The sequence below is a fragment of the Poecile atricapillus genome, chromosome 1 (genome assembly GCF_030490865.1).
Source record: "Poecile atricapillus isolate bPoeAtr1 chromosome 1, bPoeAtr1.hap1, whole genome shotgun sequence".
NCBI lineage: Eukaryota > Metazoa > Chordata > Aves > Passeriformes > Paridae > Poecile > Poecile atricapillus.
In genome coordinates this window covers 154,413,715-154,433,140 of record NC_081249.1, presented here as the reverse complement: position 1 = coordinate 154,433,140, position 19,426 = coordinate 154,413,715, and the positions used below count along the sequence as shown (strand labels likewise).

At 36.4% G+C, this 19,426-nt stretch overlaps 1 protein-coding gene across 10 annotated transcripts in view; it reads left to right on the top strand.

Moving 5' to 3' along the window:
- The window catches only part of HECTD1 (HECT domain E3 ubiquitin protein ligase 1), a 61,175-nt gene that overhangs the window by 40,454 nt on the left and 1,295 nt on the right, over window positions 1-19,426 (top strand). For 8 of the 10 annotated variants that reach the window (XM_058837660.1, XM_058837624.1, XM_058837608.1 and 5 more), the window contains 16 exons: window positions 2,412-2,633; window positions 4,347-4,480; window positions 6,592-6,748; window positions 7,593-7,815; window positions 10,250-10,304; window positions 10,541-10,723; window positions 11,068-11,278; window positions 11,360-11,445; window positions 12,992-13,119; window positions 14,792-14,993; window positions 15,138-15,275; window positions 15,540-16,147; window positions 17,623-17,701; window positions 17,813-17,906; window positions 18,223-18,373; window positions 19,227-19,371. In XM_058837660.1, coding sequence (XP_058693643.1) covers window positions 2,412-2,633; window positions 4,347-4,480; window positions 6,592-6,748; window positions 7,593-7,815; window positions 10,250-10,304; window positions 10,541-10,723; window positions 11,068-11,278; window positions 11,360-11,445; window positions 12,992-13,119; window positions 14,792-14,993; window positions 15,138-15,275; window positions 15,540-16,147; window positions 17,623-17,701; window positions 17,813-17,906; window positions 18,223-18,373; window positions 19,227-19,371 — 2,816 coding nt within the window. The remainder of the gene's footprint in view (window positions 1-2,411; window positions 2,634-4,346; window positions 4,481-6,591; window positions 6,749-7,592; window positions 7,816-10,249; window positions 10,305-10,540; window positions 10,724-11,067; window positions 11,279-11,359; window positions 11,446-12,991; window positions 13,120-14,791; window positions 14,994-15,137; window positions 15,276-15,539; window positions 16,148-17,622; window positions 17,702-17,812; window positions 17,907-18,222; window positions 18,374-19,226; window positions 19,372-19,426) is intronic. The other 2 variants (XM_058837665.1, XM_058837641.1) reach the window with 2 other exon arrangements.

The following is a 19,426-nucleotide window of genomic DNA, read 5'->3' as shown; positions in this document are numbered from 1 at the left end:
AAGTGGCATCTAGGACCATGGTTTAGCAGTGAACGTGGCAGTGCTGGGCTAACATCTGAACTGAGTCTTTGAGGTCTCTTCCAACCTTAGCAATTCAGTGACTCTGTGCTTCCTTATTTAGAAATGTGGTGTTTGCTTTTAGCATTTTAAAATATTTTAAAATACTGAATGTTTTCTTTTTTTGACGGGGAGATTTTTTTTAATGTATCCTTACATTCATGTTGTGATACTGGAGATGGGGGCGAAGTCTTTTGCAACTTGCAATGAAAATATAAATAAGATACTCAAAGAAAGCATTCCAGTTATTGATGTAGACAGATAGTGGCTGTGGATCAGAAGTAGTTTTGTTTTGAGGGTAGAGAAAAGAGACCACCTTTGAAAAACATGGTAAAATACTTCAACAGCATACTTAACATTTCATGAATGTTGGATACTATACACTACAAAAACTAGAAATAGGAATGGGGCATCTTAAAAATTCTGTGATAAAAATAGTCATGCATTATATTATCCTTCATGTAGGAATTATTTTGGTTTATACTTTTTATATTAATAGAAACTGTAAATGGTAACTCATGTTTCTGAAAGATCAGAAACTAAATTAGAGCAATCTCACCAGAGTTCAATTAAAGCGTTGTAAAAAGCTTGATTTTTTTTTTTTAATGTTTTTTTGTTTTTTTAGCCTGTTCAGGTTAAAAAAACCTAACCAACCAAACCAAACAAAAAACCCTTATTGTCAAACAAGCCACCCTCAACAACCCAACACCCCAAAAGTCAAGACTGAAATGATCATTAGTGAGATAAGTCTTTTTGGACTTTCTGTACGGGTTGCATAGAAAACATCAGTATTTGCCAGAAGCTAAGTGGTGTCTAGAGTAGCCAATTTCTCTTTGCTCTTGAATTCAGAGCAAATGAAATGCTGATGCTTAATGTTTTTTTTTGTTTACTGTAACAGCAAAGAGTTTGCTGTTATTAATTAGCAGAGGGTGAAAGATGTGGATACTGAGCAAGCTCTTGAACAACAAAAGAAAAACTCCTTGGTTTTTCTTTTCCATGCTTTCATAGAGAAGAACACAAGCTTATTAACAACCCTAAATTTAAACTTTGCGCTTTCCCTCACTGTTATACCGCTATTTCACACTTCCTCTGCATTGTTATATTTTTGTTTGCAAAATTTTAGCTATGTTCTTAAGGGGCAGGGATCTATGTAGTAAGTGTATGTAACAGAGAAGGAAAGCAGAGACAGTAACATTTGTTTTTTTGCAAGCTACCAAATTCACTTGGGGAAAGAAGCTTTGTTAGATCCTTCTTTCAGAGTAGTAACCTTTGCAAACTTTGGTAGTAGTAATATGAAATGCAGAGATTTTTATTTTATTTTATTTTGTTTTATTTTATTTTATTTTTTTAAAGAAAGCAATTTCTCAGTTTTCAATTACGTTAAAAAATGAAAATTTTTCTTTTATAACTGAAAAACTTGCATTTGATAAAGCTCAGAAAAAGTAGATTGAAAAACTTAAGACAAATTCTTAGAACAGATGATCCCTCACTTTTTCCCTCCAAACTTGTGATTAGTCTTCTCGTTTAAAGATAAGAACATGTGAGAACATGTTTTGCAGACTGGGCTATAAATGTATAGTTGCACGTAGGTATAACTTAAACTCAGTTATGTACACTATCTGAAGTTATTTCTGTTGAGTCTACAGTGAATTCAGTTTTGTTTCAGTTTTTCACTAAAATGCATTTACTCTTTTATTTGAATGTACAGTAAGGTAACTTTTTAGTTGTTGCTTGCTTATTCTGAAAATTGTAAATCATCCAACATAATTTAATAATCCAAACATAAAATGTGTTTCACAGTAGTGTCAATTCAGGTTTGTTGACTGTGATGAACATATATTTTAGTAGTTGTGTAAAAAATAACAAGTCAGAGCTGATGTAAGAACCTTAGAAAAATGCACAATAATCACAAGTTTCACATTTGTTTTGGTATGTTCTGTTCCAAATTCACTTGTTTGCACTATATGATAATGTAATTTAGATGTAAAATTTCATTTTAGGCTTAGGACACATCACAGTGTTGGAGTAAGAGATTTCAGAAATTCTTTACATATGTTGAAAATTAAATTACTTAATTTCAGATTTATAGTGGGATTTGGGGGATTTATTTGATAAAATTACTTATTTTAAATGTTTGCAAGGGAATAAGCTCAGAAGTGGGCATCTGTATTGTAAGGTGCACTTTTGCATTGGGAAACCCTTCCCCTTTATAGTCTGTTGTTCTTTATTATAAAATAACACACTGATAATTTTTCAACCCCAAATATATTTTTCAACACAGGAGTCATGCATGTAAGTTGTACTCTTCAAGTCATCAAATCATTTATTTTATCTTACCATATCTTTATCTATAGCTTCTCCTCTTATGGGTGCCCAAAGTTTTCCTAATCTGACTACAACTGGTACCACATCAACAGTGACCATGTCTACATCCAGTGTTACTAGCAGCAGCAATGTAGCTACAGCAACTACAGTTTTATCTGTTGGTCAGTCGCTTAGTAATACTCTAACTACTAGCCTAACATCAACATCTAGTGAGAGCGATACAGGGCAGGAGGCAGAATATTCTTTATATGGTAAGTTTCATTTTTAAATGAACATAAGCATTAGACTTCCCATTAATGACTTTTCTTTTTATCCCATTGTTATGATTTTCTCATATAGTAGTTTATTTACTGAAAAGTATTTGAAAGTTGAGCTGTTCATATGTTGCTCGTTCTGTAAGGCAGTAAGTAAAATAATGTTAAAGTAGTGGTATTTCCTTATGTTTTCAAATCTTTATTTTCAGCAGTTTCTATCCCATATTACTATTATTTATGGTATAGTTTATCTATGCACTTTAATATTTTCCATCACCAAGTTTAGTTCCTAATGTAGTTTGCATATGTACTTCTAATTACAATCAGTGTTATTTCTTGTTGTGTTGTATAGGCATGCTACATGCACAGTCTGATGTACCTTGTATTACTCTGATTGAAAAGCATCCCCCATTAGGCACATTGTACCCTTAAAATAGCTTCCAGGTATCTCAATACCATAATAGTAATTACAAAACATTGAAAAAAACACAAAAATTGACAGAAAGAATGAAATTACATGATTTGACAAACAGATGCAGAGTTATGTGGGTGCCTTAGAACAAGACTTTAGGACAGAGGTTACTTGAGGCGTATGAATACAGTAAAAGAAGATTTAGATAATTTGGTCAGTAATACCTGGGAATTGAGCTGATAAAATGAAGTCAAGAAAAACCTGGGTTGGATATGAGAAAATACTTCCTAATGTGAAGTTTATTGAATTGTGAGATATTCCTGAAAGAAAGATACTTGATTTATTTAAAATATTGTTGGATTAAGATTGTGTTCTATTTTGTCACCTATTGAAATTGCTTGAAATATTTCTGGTCATTTCAATGGGTGTTGGAATTGAACTTCTTGGAGGCAGTTGATTAATATATCTGCATATACCATTTCCCTTTACTCTTTTAATTAAGTCTAATTTGATACTTTGGGTGACGAGTCTTAAAATATATCACCAACAACTGAGCAAATAGAGTGCATTCAAGTATCAGTCGGGGTGTTAGCAACAATGCAAAGGGTGTTTGGGTGGTTATAGATGGTTTCCATATGCACAGAAAAATGTAAAAAAAAAAAAGTTGCTTAAAGCTTCATCCCAGTCCACTTGGATTGCTATGAACTTCTTTCCTGGTTTTGGGAGGTTGTTTTTTTAAATCTTAGTATGAAGTGAGTAGAATGGAACTTTGCCTTCAATTTCTTGTTACAGTAATTAATTAGCAATTGAATCTTTAAAATATCACTCTTAAATGTTTATTTTAACTTACAATGTAAAGGACATATAAGGTCTAAACCACACATTTTTAGTGGAAATTACATCACTCAGCTATTTTTAAATTATTGAGACATAGACAATCTGCATTTGTGCATAATTTTCTGGTGATCTTTTGTAATCTAAAATAAGTGTAATTATAAAATGTTATAATCAAATGAGAAACAGAGCACTCTTGCTGATCACTATTAATTGTACCAATAGTAAGTGCTTCTATAGTTATGCTATTGACTAGATCCATGGACTTTTTAAGAGGTGTATGCTTTTATCACAGCTTTTATCCCTGATATGCAATAAGCAATGTTATAGTTTTCTTTTTCTGGTTTAAGTGAGATTTGTTTTTTCGTTCTTCCCAGTGCTTCTGTTCTTTATTTTAAAAATTCTGCTTTATAAGTTATTCTTGTCTTTTGTCCTGTATATAAATATATATATGTGTGTTCTAGATTTTCTTGATAGCTGCCGAGCTAGCACTCTGCTGGCAGAGTTAGATGATGATGAGGATCTACCTGAACCAGATGAAGAAGATGATGAAAATGAAGATGATAACCAAGAAGATCAAGAATATGAAGAAGTTATGGTATGGTATAGTTAGCATTGATGACTAACTTAACTGGCTAACAGCTGCTTTAAAAATCCAATTTTTTTTTTTTTGCAATAGCAACTTCTAGCTACAATATTAACTCCATTCGTTAAATTGATTTAGATTTATTTCGTTTCTTGCATATAGCCAAAACCACAAGAAAACTGTTATTAAACAACACCATACCCAAGACTTTACAGGATTAATGTCTTAAAATGAGGCTGGGAAGAAGTTGACAAACAGCAGAAATGATGACTCACTAGTTCACAGGCTGATGAATTGGTGTAACTGTGGATACAGGTTGTAGTGATTCATTTCCAGGGTGTGTTTAATTGTAGGCCTGTATGAAGCAAGAGTTTGCTAAAGGAAGTCTCTCTCTTCTTAAGAACACCCCCAAAACCCCAAGAGAAAACCAGTGGGGTGGGGGCTAGACAAAACCATGGTGGTTCACATGGTTCTTGCCTACACTGTCAGGAGTTCTGCCTTTTCATTTGGTTGTTCTTTACTGGTATGAATAGTGCTTGGTCTTCTACTATTTCTGAAGTGATCAGAATGAATATTGCAAGATCTAGGAGGAAAAATAGAAGGCTTCACTAGTTCTAGTTTAATGTTTTACAGAATAAACATAAATATTGTTTTATGGAATTATAGAAACTTCATCTTGTAATTAATATGCTAATATTTATTTAATTTGAACCAAAATATTTAGCATTTTTACTTACTGTTTATGGTTTTAATAGAAGCTCAGGTACATGAATGAACATCTTGTTTCACCTTCTGTACAAAGATACAAAGTTAGGAAAAAAACCAAGCCAGTACAACTGAAGTGGATCTTACAGTGCAAACAGTAACTTTAGTTTGTAGAATGTTGACCAATTTTTAAAAATTATTCAATGGATTTACTATCATTCTTCATGGGAAGTAGCAGAAATAGCTAAAATAGACTTTGCTTTAGATTACATAGGAAGAAGCAGGCCTGGAAATGAAAATTTTCCTTTCTTGGGTTCCTTCTGATATACCATGAAATTCTTCTCAATGAGAATAAGAACAGGTTAAAAGCTTGTTGTAGAGAATTCATAACTAATTAATACTTGTTAAAACCTATGGAAAATTAGATTTTTTTCCCCACTAAAATACTTCTAGTATTTTGACACTTGATTTAATCTCTGGATAAAATGTGTATACATTACATATCAATATACGTATACAGTTTGGAAAAAAGTGCTTCTTGTTTTCAAAAAAATAAATGTTTATTTTGATGTTATTGGATATATTTGAATCTCTGATATTGCAAAGTTTGTGGAATACACAAAGCATCTATACCAAGTTTGCTGGTCTACAATACTCTGTATTTTCCTATGTTCTGGTGCTTCATGGAAAGTTTTAATTCTTTCCAGAAGCTATAAATACACCTGTGCCAGCTTTGATTTATTTTGTGTTAATTTTATAGAGAAAATGTAACATAATGAAGACATAATGAAATGATGGAATGGGTAGGGTTGACGAGAGCCGCAGTGGGTCATCTGGTCCAGCCTCCCTGCTCACTCAGGGTCATTCTAGACCCATGGCACAGAATTGTGTCCTGAGGGCTCTTGAGTATCTCCAGCTTGACACACAACCTGTCTCAGTGGATGTTTACTCACACAGTAAAGTTCTTCCTTATCTTTTGGTGGAACTTCCTGTGCATCAGTTTCTGTCTCTTGTCCTATTGCTTGACACCACTGAGAGGAGCCTGGATCCATCTTTTTGACACTGTTTCATCAGATACTGGCAGACATTGATGAGGTCTCCTCTCATTTGCCTCTTCTTGAGGCTAAACAGGCCCAGCTCCCCCAGGCTTGCCTCATAAGGGATGCTCCAGTCCCTTAATCATATTTGTAGCCTCTGTGGGGCCTCTCCAGGAGCTTCATATCTCTCCTGACTGAGGAGCCCATAACTGGATACAGCACTCCAGATGCAGCCTTACCAGAGCTGAGTAGAGTTGCAGTTTAGTTTGTGACTGCTGTATTGATGAACTCTCAATTCTTTTATCAGATTATTCTCTTTAGCAGAATCAAAAAAAACAACCAGGATTTTTGGGTTTTTTTTTTGGTTGGTTTTTTTTTTAGGAAGAAGAGGAGTATGAAACCAAAGGAGGCCGTAGAAGAACATGGGATGATGATTATGTCTTGAAACGGCAGTTTTCTGCTTTGGTTCCTGCTTTTGACCCAAGACCTGGTCGTACTAATGTGCAACAGACAACTGACCTAGAAATCCCTCCACCAGGTATGCTGAGAAAATATGTAATGCTTAATCTGACTTTAGGATGGAGATTCACTGTTAAGGGCCCGCTGGATCTGGGGATGCTATCACTATCCATCAGTACAACATGCTCTTGTGGCTGTGTGGCTTTTCTCTGAATGAGAGTTTCATCTACCTCTGCAGATCTAAGCATTATTGAGGGAGAAGTAAATTAAATGCTGAGGAAAATAAGCAAATTTAGGAATTTAGCTTGGATCATCTCTTACCATGATAAGTAATAAAATCTCTTGATATGTTAAAGATGTGATAAAGATCCCTGATTTGACCTTCAGGGACTTAACTGTGTTAAAGCTACCCAGAATAGATTTGATTGGAGAGGGTTTGCTGAAACAGTGCAAAGCTGAGGCAGGGGCAAGGTAATGCAGTGATGGAGCAGTGTGTACAGTTAGCAGCACAGTACCTGATCTTGCTCCTTGGCTCCTTAGTTCGTCCTTGTTCAGCACTGTGGATGTACTCAACATTCATTACAGAGAAGAATAAGTAGGTTTTAGCATATGTGGGAATAAGCCAGTGCTTACTTTGAAGAACTGAAAGGAAGGTACTGCATAGGAAAAGAAGAACTCATGTGCTGTGATAATATCTAAGGTGTTACCAAGATATAGGGATCGGTAGGGATTTCAGAAATTCCTGTGAATTTTACTCCCATAAAGAAATGGTTCAGTCATTATTTAGTTCATATTTAGAACTCCTCTTTGGCATGTGTGCAGTAAGTCATTACACTTCCTCATTGAACGATGTTATTAATGTTTAAGCCGCCTTGTCACGCATTATGTATTTTGTGTTAAGGGTTCTCAAATGATTTTTGCAGGTACCCCTCATTCAGAACTCTTGGAAGAGGTGGAGTGCATGCCTTCGCCACGTTTAGCACTTACCTTGAAAGTTTCGGGTCTTGGAACAACTCGAGAAGTAGAACTGCCCCTAACAAACTTTCGATCTACCATCTTTTACTATGTACAGAAATTGTTACAGCTTTCCTGTAATGGCAGTGTGAAATCTGACAAACTTAGGCGGATTTGGGAGCCAACATACACGTAAGCTCACCAGTTCCATTATTCTGTGTAAAGAACACTGTGGCTGAGTAGGAAATGGATGTTAATTTTTTAGCTCTTCCTCTCTAACAAGCAATGCTAGAATTAGATTTTTTTTTTTTGTTTATATCAGGTTGTTAATGATGGTTTTAAAACTACTGCTGTGCCTGCAAAACCAAGGGAAAAAATCATAACCTTTAGGGATCTGCTTGGGAAAATCCCATGGGGTTATAGTCCTAGTGAAAAGAAAAGTCCAGGAGAGATGACTGATTTTTTTTTTCAAAGATCACTTTCTCCAGACTCAAGAACAGTCCATCCCAATACATAGGAAGTCAGGCAGAGTCAGTATGGGTGATGACCTGCATGGATGAACGAAGAAGCAGGAAAGGGAAGCATGCAAGGAGTGGAAGAAGGGTCATATGATCTAGGAGGAATCCTAGTTGTCCCAGCTTGAAGGCAGAACATTAGGAAAGCCAGAGCACATCTGGAGTTGAATCTGGTGATATATGAATGGCAAGAGGACTGTTACTCAACGTACAAGCCCATGGGACCCAGTGGAATGTACCCAGGAGAGTTGGCCATCCTCTGATATCTTTGGAAGGTCATGAGGATTGGGAGATGCATCTGAGGACCGTAGAAAAGGAAGTGTCATTCTGCCTCCCACAAAGGCAGGAAAGATCTAGGGAACTACAAACTGATTACTGTTTCATCCCTGGAAAGGTGATGGTGATAGTCCTGGAAACCATTTCCAAGCAGTGAAGGATAAGAAGGTGATTTGAAGTATGTGGCATGGATTTATGAAGAGAAAATCACGCTTAGCCAGCCTTACAGCCTTCTGCTATATGACTGGCTCAGTGGATGAGAGGAAAGCAGTAGATGTTATTTTCCTCAACTTTAGGAAGGCTTTCAACAGTTTTTCTCTCCCTGACAAACTTAGAAAGCATGGACTGGATAGTGTCTGAAAAATGCCTGAACTGCTGGGCTCAGATGGTTGTGATCCTCGGTGTAAAGGCCAGCTGGTGTACCCCAAGGGTTGATATGAGTCCAGGACTGTTTAAACATCTACATTAGCTGACTGTATGATGGGACAGAATAGACCCTCAGCTTCCAGGCAAAACAGAACTGGGGAGGAGTCACTGTTGGACCAGATGGCTGTGATGCCATTCTAAAAGACCTCATCATGCTGGAGAAATGGAGAGACAGGAGCTTCGTGACATTTCACAGAGGCAGATATAAAGTGTGTCAGCTGGGGAAGAGTAACTCTGTGTGTGCTTAAGGCTGGGGGCCAGCAGGCTGGAAAGGAGGTTGGTGAAAAAGGCCCTGAGGGTCTGGGTGGGCATAAAGTTAACTATGAGCCAGCTATGGACCCCAGTAGCAAAGATCAGCAGCACCCTGAGCTGCATTAGGAAGGTTGAGTGAGGTGATTGTCCCCATCAGCGCTGGTAAGATACACCTATGTCCCAGTTCAGGGCTCCTCAGTACCAAGAGACATGGGCACTGGAGTGAGTCTTGCAAGGGGCTGCTAGGATGATTTAAGCACTGAATGCTTTTGTTGTACAGAGAAGAGTCTGAGAGATCTGGATCTGTCTAGCCTGGAGGAAAAAAGACTTGTAGGCTCTTACCGATGTGTATGAATACCTGATGGAGGACATAGGGAAGCCAGGCCATGGACTTCCCTTTGATGTGACATGTGAAAGGACAAGAAGAAAAAAGGTCTCAAACTGAAATACAGGAAATTCTATTTAAACATTATGTTTGAGGACCCTTCCTACCTCAACTATTCTCTCAATGTTAATATGACCTTACTAGCTCTGTAGTAATAGAAATTGTAAGACTATATGATGGGGAGTGTTTTCCATTTACTACCCCAATGTAACTTCTGTCATACTAAAAGAACAATGTGTATGAAAACAACAGCTGCAGTAAGGAGAGGTGCAGTATTTTTAACTGTAGTTCAGATTTAATTAGTGCTTGTTCACCTATTTTCTGAGTTGCCTTCTGTCAAAAATTGCGTGCTGCAACAGACGGATTCCTAGTTAGAAAACATGAGAAATAGTTGTAAATGTGTCTGTCTTCTAAGTTAATGCAAAGCAAGCTTCCCTAGGACTTCAAAATTTTCAAGAGTTTGTGCACATGTAGTGAAAAATCTAAAGTTGGTTTGGGAAATTGGTACAATGAAGGTTGTTTGATTACTCAAGTCTCACTTAAGGAAACATAAATAACTTTGCGAGATAAATACCAACACCATGAAAATAGAGCTTAAGAACTTTGCTGCCTCAGGGTATCTCAGATGTTCTGTGCAGCAAAGAGCAGCTGCTGTTCTGTTTTACATCACATTATCTAAATGTCACTGATACCTAACAAGTCAATGTGTAACCTTAGAATTTAGAGGATGTGCTATGAGTATGAAATACTAACTCATTGTTTTGATGTCTAGAATCATGTACAGAGAAATGAAGGATTCTGATAAAGAGAAAGAAAGTGGGAAAATGGTAAGACCTGTTTCGGTGCCTTTGTGTTTTATGTGTGTTTTAATAAAAGCAAAAGAAATATTGCAGTTTTTGAAATGCTACATTTAAAAAAACTAACAGTTTTCAATTACTTAAAGAATATATGTGAGTATATTTGTAAATGCATGCTCCTTTAAAAAAAGACATTATATATTGCATGTGAAATCTTAAAGACTTTACAATCAGGAAAAACCAACATTTGGTGGTTCCTGTTGTAGGGTTGCTGGTCAGTAGAGCATGTGGAGCAGTACCTTGGCACTGATGAATTACCAAAGAATGACTTGATAACCTACCTGCAGAAGAATGCAGACTCAGCTTTCCTGCGCCACTGGAAATTAACCGGCACTAATAAAAGTATTAGGAAAAACAGAAATTGTTCCCAGCTCATAGCTGCATACAAGGTATATGTCTGCATCCAAACTTTTTTTTTATTATGAATGGCTGTGTGCTTTGTTTTGCAGCTTTAAAGACTCTTGTGGAGGGAGAGCCATGGTATTTACAGGGAAATTGAATGTTCAAAAGCCAGTTTCAAGTTTAGGTTTTGCTGCTCTTGCCTTTTTATTTTAATGTCTTCTATTAAATGTAGTTGTGTTAAAATGCATTTGAATTTGCACCATGCACAGTTTGATTAAGTGCTAAGTTTGAGCACAGTAACTGTTCTGATTTTTTCAAATCAACTTGTAATACAGTCCTAAAGCCAGCAACACATGCAGTTTTCATTCTTAACCATTCTCTTTTTTTACAGGATTTTTGTGAACATGGATCAAAATCTGGATTGAGTCAAGGGGCCATTTCTACTCTTCAAAATTCTGATATCCTTAGTTTGGCCAAGGAACAGCCCCAGGCCAAAGCTGGCAGTGGACAGAACTCCTGTGGAGTAGAAGATGTTCTGCAGTTACTTAGAATTTTGTATATAGTTGCCAGTGACCCTTACACAGCACGGACTTCTCAAGAAGGTAACTTAGTTATTTTACAGGGCTTCTAAAATATTTTAATGAAAAAAATTAAAGGAAAACTTTTCTCTTGATTATTTTCAGAAGGAGATGAGCATCCTCAGTTTAACTTCCCACCAGATGAATTCACAAGTAAAAAAATTACTACAAAGATTCTCCAGCAGATTGAGGTATTACACTAATGCATTATACACAGTGTATATATATAGTATTGTTTTTAGGGCTCTTATTTTCTTCCTTACCTTCACTGCTTGAAATTATTGACTTTTTGCCATTTTTCATTTTTGAATTGTTTCATACATATTTTCTTCCTTATATTTTGAATGAGTAAATTCTGTAAGAACAGACTAGTTTGAATAAAACTGTGCAGTTTGTTTTTGTACAAAACATACAAAACTTTTTTACTTGATATATTTTGGTTATGAATAATAATAATATTTTCTCTGTACCAGACATTGATGTTACAATGTAGTGTGTATGTATGTCTACCTGATGATAATGTAAAAAAGACAATTGATTATGTTAAGGTTCACAGACATTTTATTACTCATGCATTCTACATAAAGCTTTCAAAAATAGCATTTAGAAAACATCCTATTGGTACCATGTTAATTAGATACATTAAAAGGAAAATTTTAGGATGTAGTTTTTCAGTAGAGCTACATTCTCTTCAACAAAGATAAAGAAGACTCTCATCTTAGTGATCCTGTGTGCTTTTTGAGGTTTGGGGGGTTTTGTTACATTGTCACATTGTCCCAATTATTTGTTTCAAAAAGAGTTTCAATTTTTCATGTTCTTTTGAACACTTCTCTGGCACCTTGAACATCCTTGTAGTAATAATTTCTGTAGTATAGTTTATTATAATTGTGATTCAGAAGGGACTGTAATAATATTTTAAGGGGATAATTTTCTTCCATTAAGTTTCTTTCATGTCTTCTGATATTGAAACGGTAATATCTAATTTCTTTTGGGCAAAACTGAGTAGTAATTCTTTCCGGGTAATTGGGTTCTTAGATCTCCCCACAGTGCTTTGAGTAGTGTATATCCCAGAGATTTACTACAGCTTTTAGTGTCTATGTCAAAGCACCCTGTGTCCACACTTAAGTCTTAGAAAGTTTACAAACTTAGAATCACAGAATATGCTGAGTTGGAAGGGATTGTTCAGGATCATGGAGTCCAGCTCCTGGATCTGTGCAGGACATCTCAAGAGTCACACCCTGTGCCTGAGAGCATTGTCTAAATGCTTCTTGAACCCTGCCAGGCTGGTGCTGTGACCACTGCCCTGGGGAGCCTCTTCAGTGCCCAACCACCCTCTGGGTAAACAGTCTTTTCCCAACATCTACCCTAAGTCTCCCCTGACAAAACTTCAGGCCATTCCCTTGGGTCCTGTCCCTGTCATCCCAGAGCAGAGATCAGGGCCTGCCCCTCCTCTGCCCCTCACAGGAAGCTGGAACTGCAGTGAGGTCTCTCCTCAGTCTCCTCCAGGCTGAACAGACTAAGTGACCTCAGCTGCCCATCATACAGCTTCCATATTGAAAGCATTTAAAAGGGGAAAAAAAATCTCAGTTGCTGAGAAGAAACTTACTCAAGCACAGATGGAAACTCTGTACTTGGGTGTGTTTTCTGTGTATGTACTTAGTTACAAACTTGTTGAGACCACCTAAGTCAAACATTACTAACACTGGTGGTTTCTTTATGCCTTGCATCAAACTACAGGAACCATTGGCACTAGCAAGCGGAGCTTTGCCAGACTGGTGTGAGCAACTAACAAGCAAGTGTCCTTTCTTAATTCCATTTGAAACAAGACAGTTATACTTCACATGTACAGCATTTGGAGCATCAAGGTAAGAAAAAAAAAATTAAAATATGACTTTTTCCTTTTCATTTTTTACATATAATAGTTTTTAAATTGCTGATTTCCAGAAAGACCTTATTCCTAATGAGACAAATTTTTCTTGCCAAATCTGAATAATTTTGGATGGAAGGAAGAACATGGAAAAGCTCAGAATGCCAAGGAATTTTATTGTTTAACTTCAGCTGAAGACCTGTTGGTCAATTTGTCTGGGTTGCAGTTCATTGCATAAAGGACTACAAAACAGAAAACATTTGGAGAATCATATGAACTTATATTTTTTTTAATACATTTTTAGAGTTCCAGCAACTTGTGATTGTTTTGGCTCATTTATTTTTAATTCATTAATGTTTTAACAAAACAGAAAACTAAGAAAAATATGCTATTTTGAAAGTTACTATAAGCTGCGTAATGAAACTAGAACAAAACCAGACTCTAAAACATTTAAGGGTATCCTCTAGAGTTCTTTGTTACCTCGGAATCATTAATATTTTGATTGCAGCAATCATAACCTTGAGAGTATGTAGACAGTGTAAACCTTTTTGCTGGTATACTTTTTTTGTAATGAAAAGGAAAGACTAGTTTTTGAGGGTTTTCTTGGCTGTTGCTACACATTTTTTTCCAAATCAAAGAGGAGAGAGAGAGTTGCCAAAATTACTGTTGTGTCTTATATGCAGTAGAAGTGCCTCAGGAAGAGTATAAAATGAGGTATTTAAAAAGAAAGAAAAAGGAAGAGAATGAAAGGTATTATCTTGCAAAACATTGGTTTATGTCTTTTTATTGTGTAAAAATTTTAACTTTTACAGAAAAATGGTCCATATGTTGGGGCCTGTTTTGTTTTGGAAGAAGTTAATTTTTAGAGAAGCTGCGTTTTAAAGAGATCTCTCAGGAAACATTGCATTTTATTTATTTTGTAAGTAAAGAGCTTTCTTAAGCTCTTAAAATACTGGAAGTAGTTCTTAAAACTCACCTATTCTGTATGAACTGTGGGTGTGTACACTATCTGTGTCTGTCATGACACTTGGCTATATTTGCAAAACAATCAACAGATGGTAGCTTTGTAGATAGTTTACTGCTGCATGGATGATAATACATATAAAAATTTGAAAATTTGACTTTGTGTAAGTACTGCTATTAAAGGCAGCTGTTCTTCACAGATATGGGTCTATTTGTCTGTGATTGCACTTAAACTTTGGTTCTCTGTTGCCCTAAGGAGTGTGTAAGTAAATATATCTGCAAAACTTGGTCAGTATCATAGGGGTGATGTGCAACTGTCTTATGGTATATAATGAAAGGTGAAATACGTGTCTTTGAATAGTTTTGAGCATCTGTGATTAAGAATTCTACAGTAAATGCAACTTCTTGTCCTTTCCACTGTAATGTAAAAACTATAGGAATTCAGATCAAGAATTGTATATTTTCATTGGTGCTACCAGGAGCTGGAACTTATATTACAAATTACTTTGTTTTTTGGCTTCATAAAATATGAAGCAACCCGTATCTTGGGGCATTTCAGGCTGATAAATAGTTTAGTTTGGTTTATGCCTAAAAAAAATTAGAAGGCAATTAGTACTTAACAAGTCAGTTTTTATTGGTGACTACTTTCAAGTTTTCATGCTGAAAGACATGGAAATTTTAAACAACTGGTGTTTGTTTTTTTCCAGAGCAATTGTATGGCTGCAGAACAGACGCGAAGCAACTGTTGAACGGACAAGGACCACAAGCACAGTGAGACGTGATGATCCGGGAGAATTCAGAGTTGGACGCCTCAAACATGAAAGAGTGAAAGTTCCGCGAGGTGAATCCTTGATGGAATGGGCAGAAAATGTCATGCAGATTCATGCAGACAGAAAATCTGTTCTAGAGGTAAAGCATATCTGCCTAGCAGAGCGAGGTTAGATAGCTATTTCTAATGTACTGGACAGGATATTGAATATCCTGTTCCAAAACCAATGCTGAACATTTCAGTAGGATTTTCTTTTACTATTAATTTTCCTTATGTTTTTCTAGGTTGAGTTTTTAGGGGAGGAAGGAACAGGCCTGGGTCCTACCTTGGAATTTTATGCGTTGGTGGCAGCAGAATTTCAAAGGACCGATTTGGGAGCTTGGCTTTGTGATGATGATTTTCCAGATGATGAGTCCCGTCAGGTATATTTTAATTTGTATTTTAAACTGAGTACTTGTGTAAAAAAATGAAAAATGAGCTACATCCAGGAAGGAAGAACACATGTTCATACAGCAGGTAGTCATTGTGGTCAAGAATGACCACTCTGGTCCACAGTTAGTGTTTTAGTTCTTCTCTTTTTAACAGAGCAGTGGAGTATAAGAAGTTAGACAGTGCAGGTATCTAATTAAATCCACCTTTAACTGTGTCTGTCTCTTAAATCTTTTTTTGTCTGTCTCTTAAATCAGGTTGATATTGGAGGTGGATTGAAACCGCCTGGCTACTATGTACAGAGATCATGTGGACTGTTTACAGCACCATTCCCACAAGATAGTGATGAACTTGAAAGAATAACCAAACTCTTTCATTTCCTTGGAATTTTCTTGGCTAAATGCATTCAGGACAATAGACTTGTGGATTTACCCATTTCTAAGCCTTTTTTTAAACTCATGTGTATGGGGGACATTAAAAGTAACATGAGTAAGTTGATATATGAATCAAGGGGTGACAGAGACTTGCACTGTACTGAAAGTCAGTCAGAGGCTTCTACAGAAGAAGGACATGATTCCTTGTCAGTAGGAAGTCTGGAAGAGGACTCCAAATCAGAATTTATTCTTGATCCACCAAAACCTAAGCCTCCTGCCTGGTTTAATGGAATTTTGACATGGGAAGACTTTGAATTAGTAAACCCACATAGAGCTAGGTTTCTGAAAGAAATTAAGGACCTTGCAATTAAAAGACGTCAAATTTTAAGCAACAAAAATCTGTCAGAAGATGAAAAGAACACTAAACTGCAGGAATTAATGCTGAAGAATCCATCAGGTTCAGGGCCTCCTCTTAGCATAGAGGATTTGGGGTAAGTTTTCATATTTATTTATAGATAGGCAAACAGTGTTGTGCTAGAGACAGAAGCTAACACATAATTACAGCTGAAGATTTCTTAGTTTTAAGTAGCATCATTGCAAGGGGGAATCCATAGAGATGCAGCCATATTATTTTTCCTTGGTTTGAAGATTTTCTCTTCTCACTTGCTCAGTTTCCTAATCTTAAATGTGGATACGCTGCAGTGATGTAATACTCTGAAAACATAATACTTGTAAACACAAATCCTTGAAAAATCATAGCTTTAAGAGAAGGGTGATTCAGTAATTTCTTTGCTATGATAACTTGATATTTGAAAACTTGAAAGTTTTTTGAAGAGGACAGATTGACATTTCAGATTGTGTTCCTAGTGCAGTGTTTGAATCCATGTTAAACAGAGCATGTGTTGATTTTCGTAACTGTAAAAGATACTCATCCCTGTGTAAACCCATGTCAGGACATCATTCTTCCTAGTTTTAAATATTTCCTTTGAAACAACAGCTTTTCTACTATTAATATTATGGATTATTTGTGATGATGATATTGTGCCACAAAATTGTATAGTCAGAGTTCAGTAATTACTGATGGCTTTGGAATCACAGACTGTCCTGAGCTGAAAGGAGCCCCCAAGGATCAGTCTGCATAGCACCATCCGCAAGAGTCACACGCTGTGCCTGAGAGCGTTGTCCAAACAGTTCTTGAACTCTGTCAGGCTGGTTCTATGACCACTGCCGTGGGGAGCTGTTCCAGTGCCCAACCACCCTCTGGGGGAAGAACCTTCTCCTGATATTCAACCTAAACGTCCCCTGACTCAGCTTCAGGCCATTCTCTCAGGTCCTGTCACTGGTCACCACACAGGGATCAGTGCCTGCCCTTCTTCCTTCACAGGAAGCTGTAACTGCATTGAGGTCTCCCCTGGCTTCCTCTCTAGACCCTTCCCCATCTTTGTAGCCCTTCTGTCAGTGGTCTGTAACAGCTTTATATTCTCAGAGGGCTTGTGGAATTTAGCCTGGCTTGTTACAGAGAGAAAGCAAGTAGTACTATTGAAGAGCCTAAGTGCCTAACAGGCTAAGTGGCTCTGTGATGGTTATTGCTGGAATTTAATGGAAATTATTTTTCTGAATTTATGAACTAAATTAAATGGTTTGAGTAGTTTTGAAGTTGATAGCTTAATGATAGCTTAAAGATATCAAATGTATGAATTTTTCCGTGGTTATCAAATCCAAATAAGTAGAGAGTGAGAATATGTATTTGCATACCGTATGTTTGAAGACATATTATCTTTGTAGTTCATTACTGTTTGTAGTTCTGTGCTTTTGTATATACATGAGCAGTGGTTCAAAGTGAGCCACTCACAATGGTTTGTAATCCAGTGAGGTGCTTTTGGGTGTGACCGGTTGTAAATCTGGTGTGTTTACAAAAGCAGTAGCAGACTTGTTTTCAATTATTAACTACCTTTGTATTTTGAAGTTTAAATTTTCAGTTTTGCCCTTCATCCAAAGTATATGGGTTTACAGCTGTGGATCTCAAGCCAGGTGGTGAAGATGAGGTAGGGAAATTACCTACTATTACAATTTAACTAGCAGTTAAATTTTTATTGTCTCAACACTAACTTTAATGAACAGTGAATTCTTACAGTATTTATCTACTGTCTTTGCAGACTGTAACAATGGATAATGCAGAGGAGTATGTAGATCTCATGTTTGATTTCTGCATGCATACTGGTATACAGAAACAAATGGAGGCCTTCAGAGGTAATTGTAAATATAACAGCATATATGCAGTTAGGTGGAATAATGGGTGTTTAGGGCATGCTGGTTTAAAGTGGTGGCATAGAATGGCTTTCAAAAATAAACATTTTTGTTACTTAAAAATGCAACAGGTAAGATACTAATTTCAGAATACCTTTGCATCAGTTATGCTGTTTTTAATTGTGAAGATGTTTTATTTACCCTAATTAAGAAACTACTGATTGGTTCTGGTTTGACTAAAATAGAACTTAAATGCTGATGTTATTTTGTAAACATTATTTGGACTCATGTTTATAATTGTGTCTTATGTAAATTAAAGATGGCTTCAATAGAGTCTTTCCAATGGAGAAGCTGAGTTCCTTCAGCCATGAAGAGGTTCAGATGATTCTTTGTGGAAATCAATCACCTTCTTGGGCAGCTGAGGATATCATCAATTACACCGAACCCAAACTGGGATATACAAGAGATAGGTACTTTCATTTTGAGTGACATTAAAATAGTAGCTAAAAGAGCATGTTAACTGATAGAATGTCCAGAATGTTCATTAGATGAAGATGACAAATTGGATGAAACATGTGATTACTGAAGAGTAGGTGATTATCTAAAACTACATGAAATCACCATGTGTTACAACAGAGAGGTTAGAAGGTACTTGGTAGTTTTGTGATGAGATGAGATAAAAAAATTATTCCAATACAACTAACTAGTGAAAACATAAAGGCGGCTAATACAGATACTAAAAATAGATTTTAGAGTTTTTATTCTCATGTTTGGTAGTAGTTATAATTTTTTTTCTGGCCATGTACAGTTGTTACTTTGCCTATATTTCTTACACCTTTCTCTTGAGATGTAATTAAAAAAGAAAGTGTAGTGTGCAGGGGACAAATATACTTACTGGTAGTTGGCTATCAGAAGGTGGTCTCGATGTTTTTGGGTTTGTTGGGTTTGGGATTTGCTCTTGCTGCTTGTCATACTCGGTAGCAATAACATAAAAATTACTTCTGGAACTGTGTTAGAATTAGCCTGCTGAAGTGTTTGAGCTCTAGTTCCCTACCCAGTCATATGCATTCAAATGCAAGATACCCAAATAACACCCCAAGGTAACTGTGTACCTATATTTTTTTGTGTGATACTCTGCAAGGAGATTAAAGACTATTTATTTTTATTTAAGGATGTTTTATTCTTAATACTCAATAAGCCCTAGAATCTTACAATGTCTGCTTAAACATGACTAAAGATTGTAATACTACTGTGTCAAGTTAAGAGAAATTTAACTCTCTCTTGTAGTGTTATCAGAACTAATTATTTTACTTTATTTTAAAGCCCTGGATTCCTTCGATTTGTGAGAGTCTTGTGTGGTATGTCTTCGGATGAGAGGAAGGCTTTTCTGCAGTTCACCACTGGTTGTTCAACACTCCCACCAGGAGGGCTAGCAAACCTCCACCCCCGGCTCACTGTTGTGCGCAAGGTATGATGGCACCCAGCACCCTTTAAACCAGCTGCTTTGGTTTGACAATGCAAGA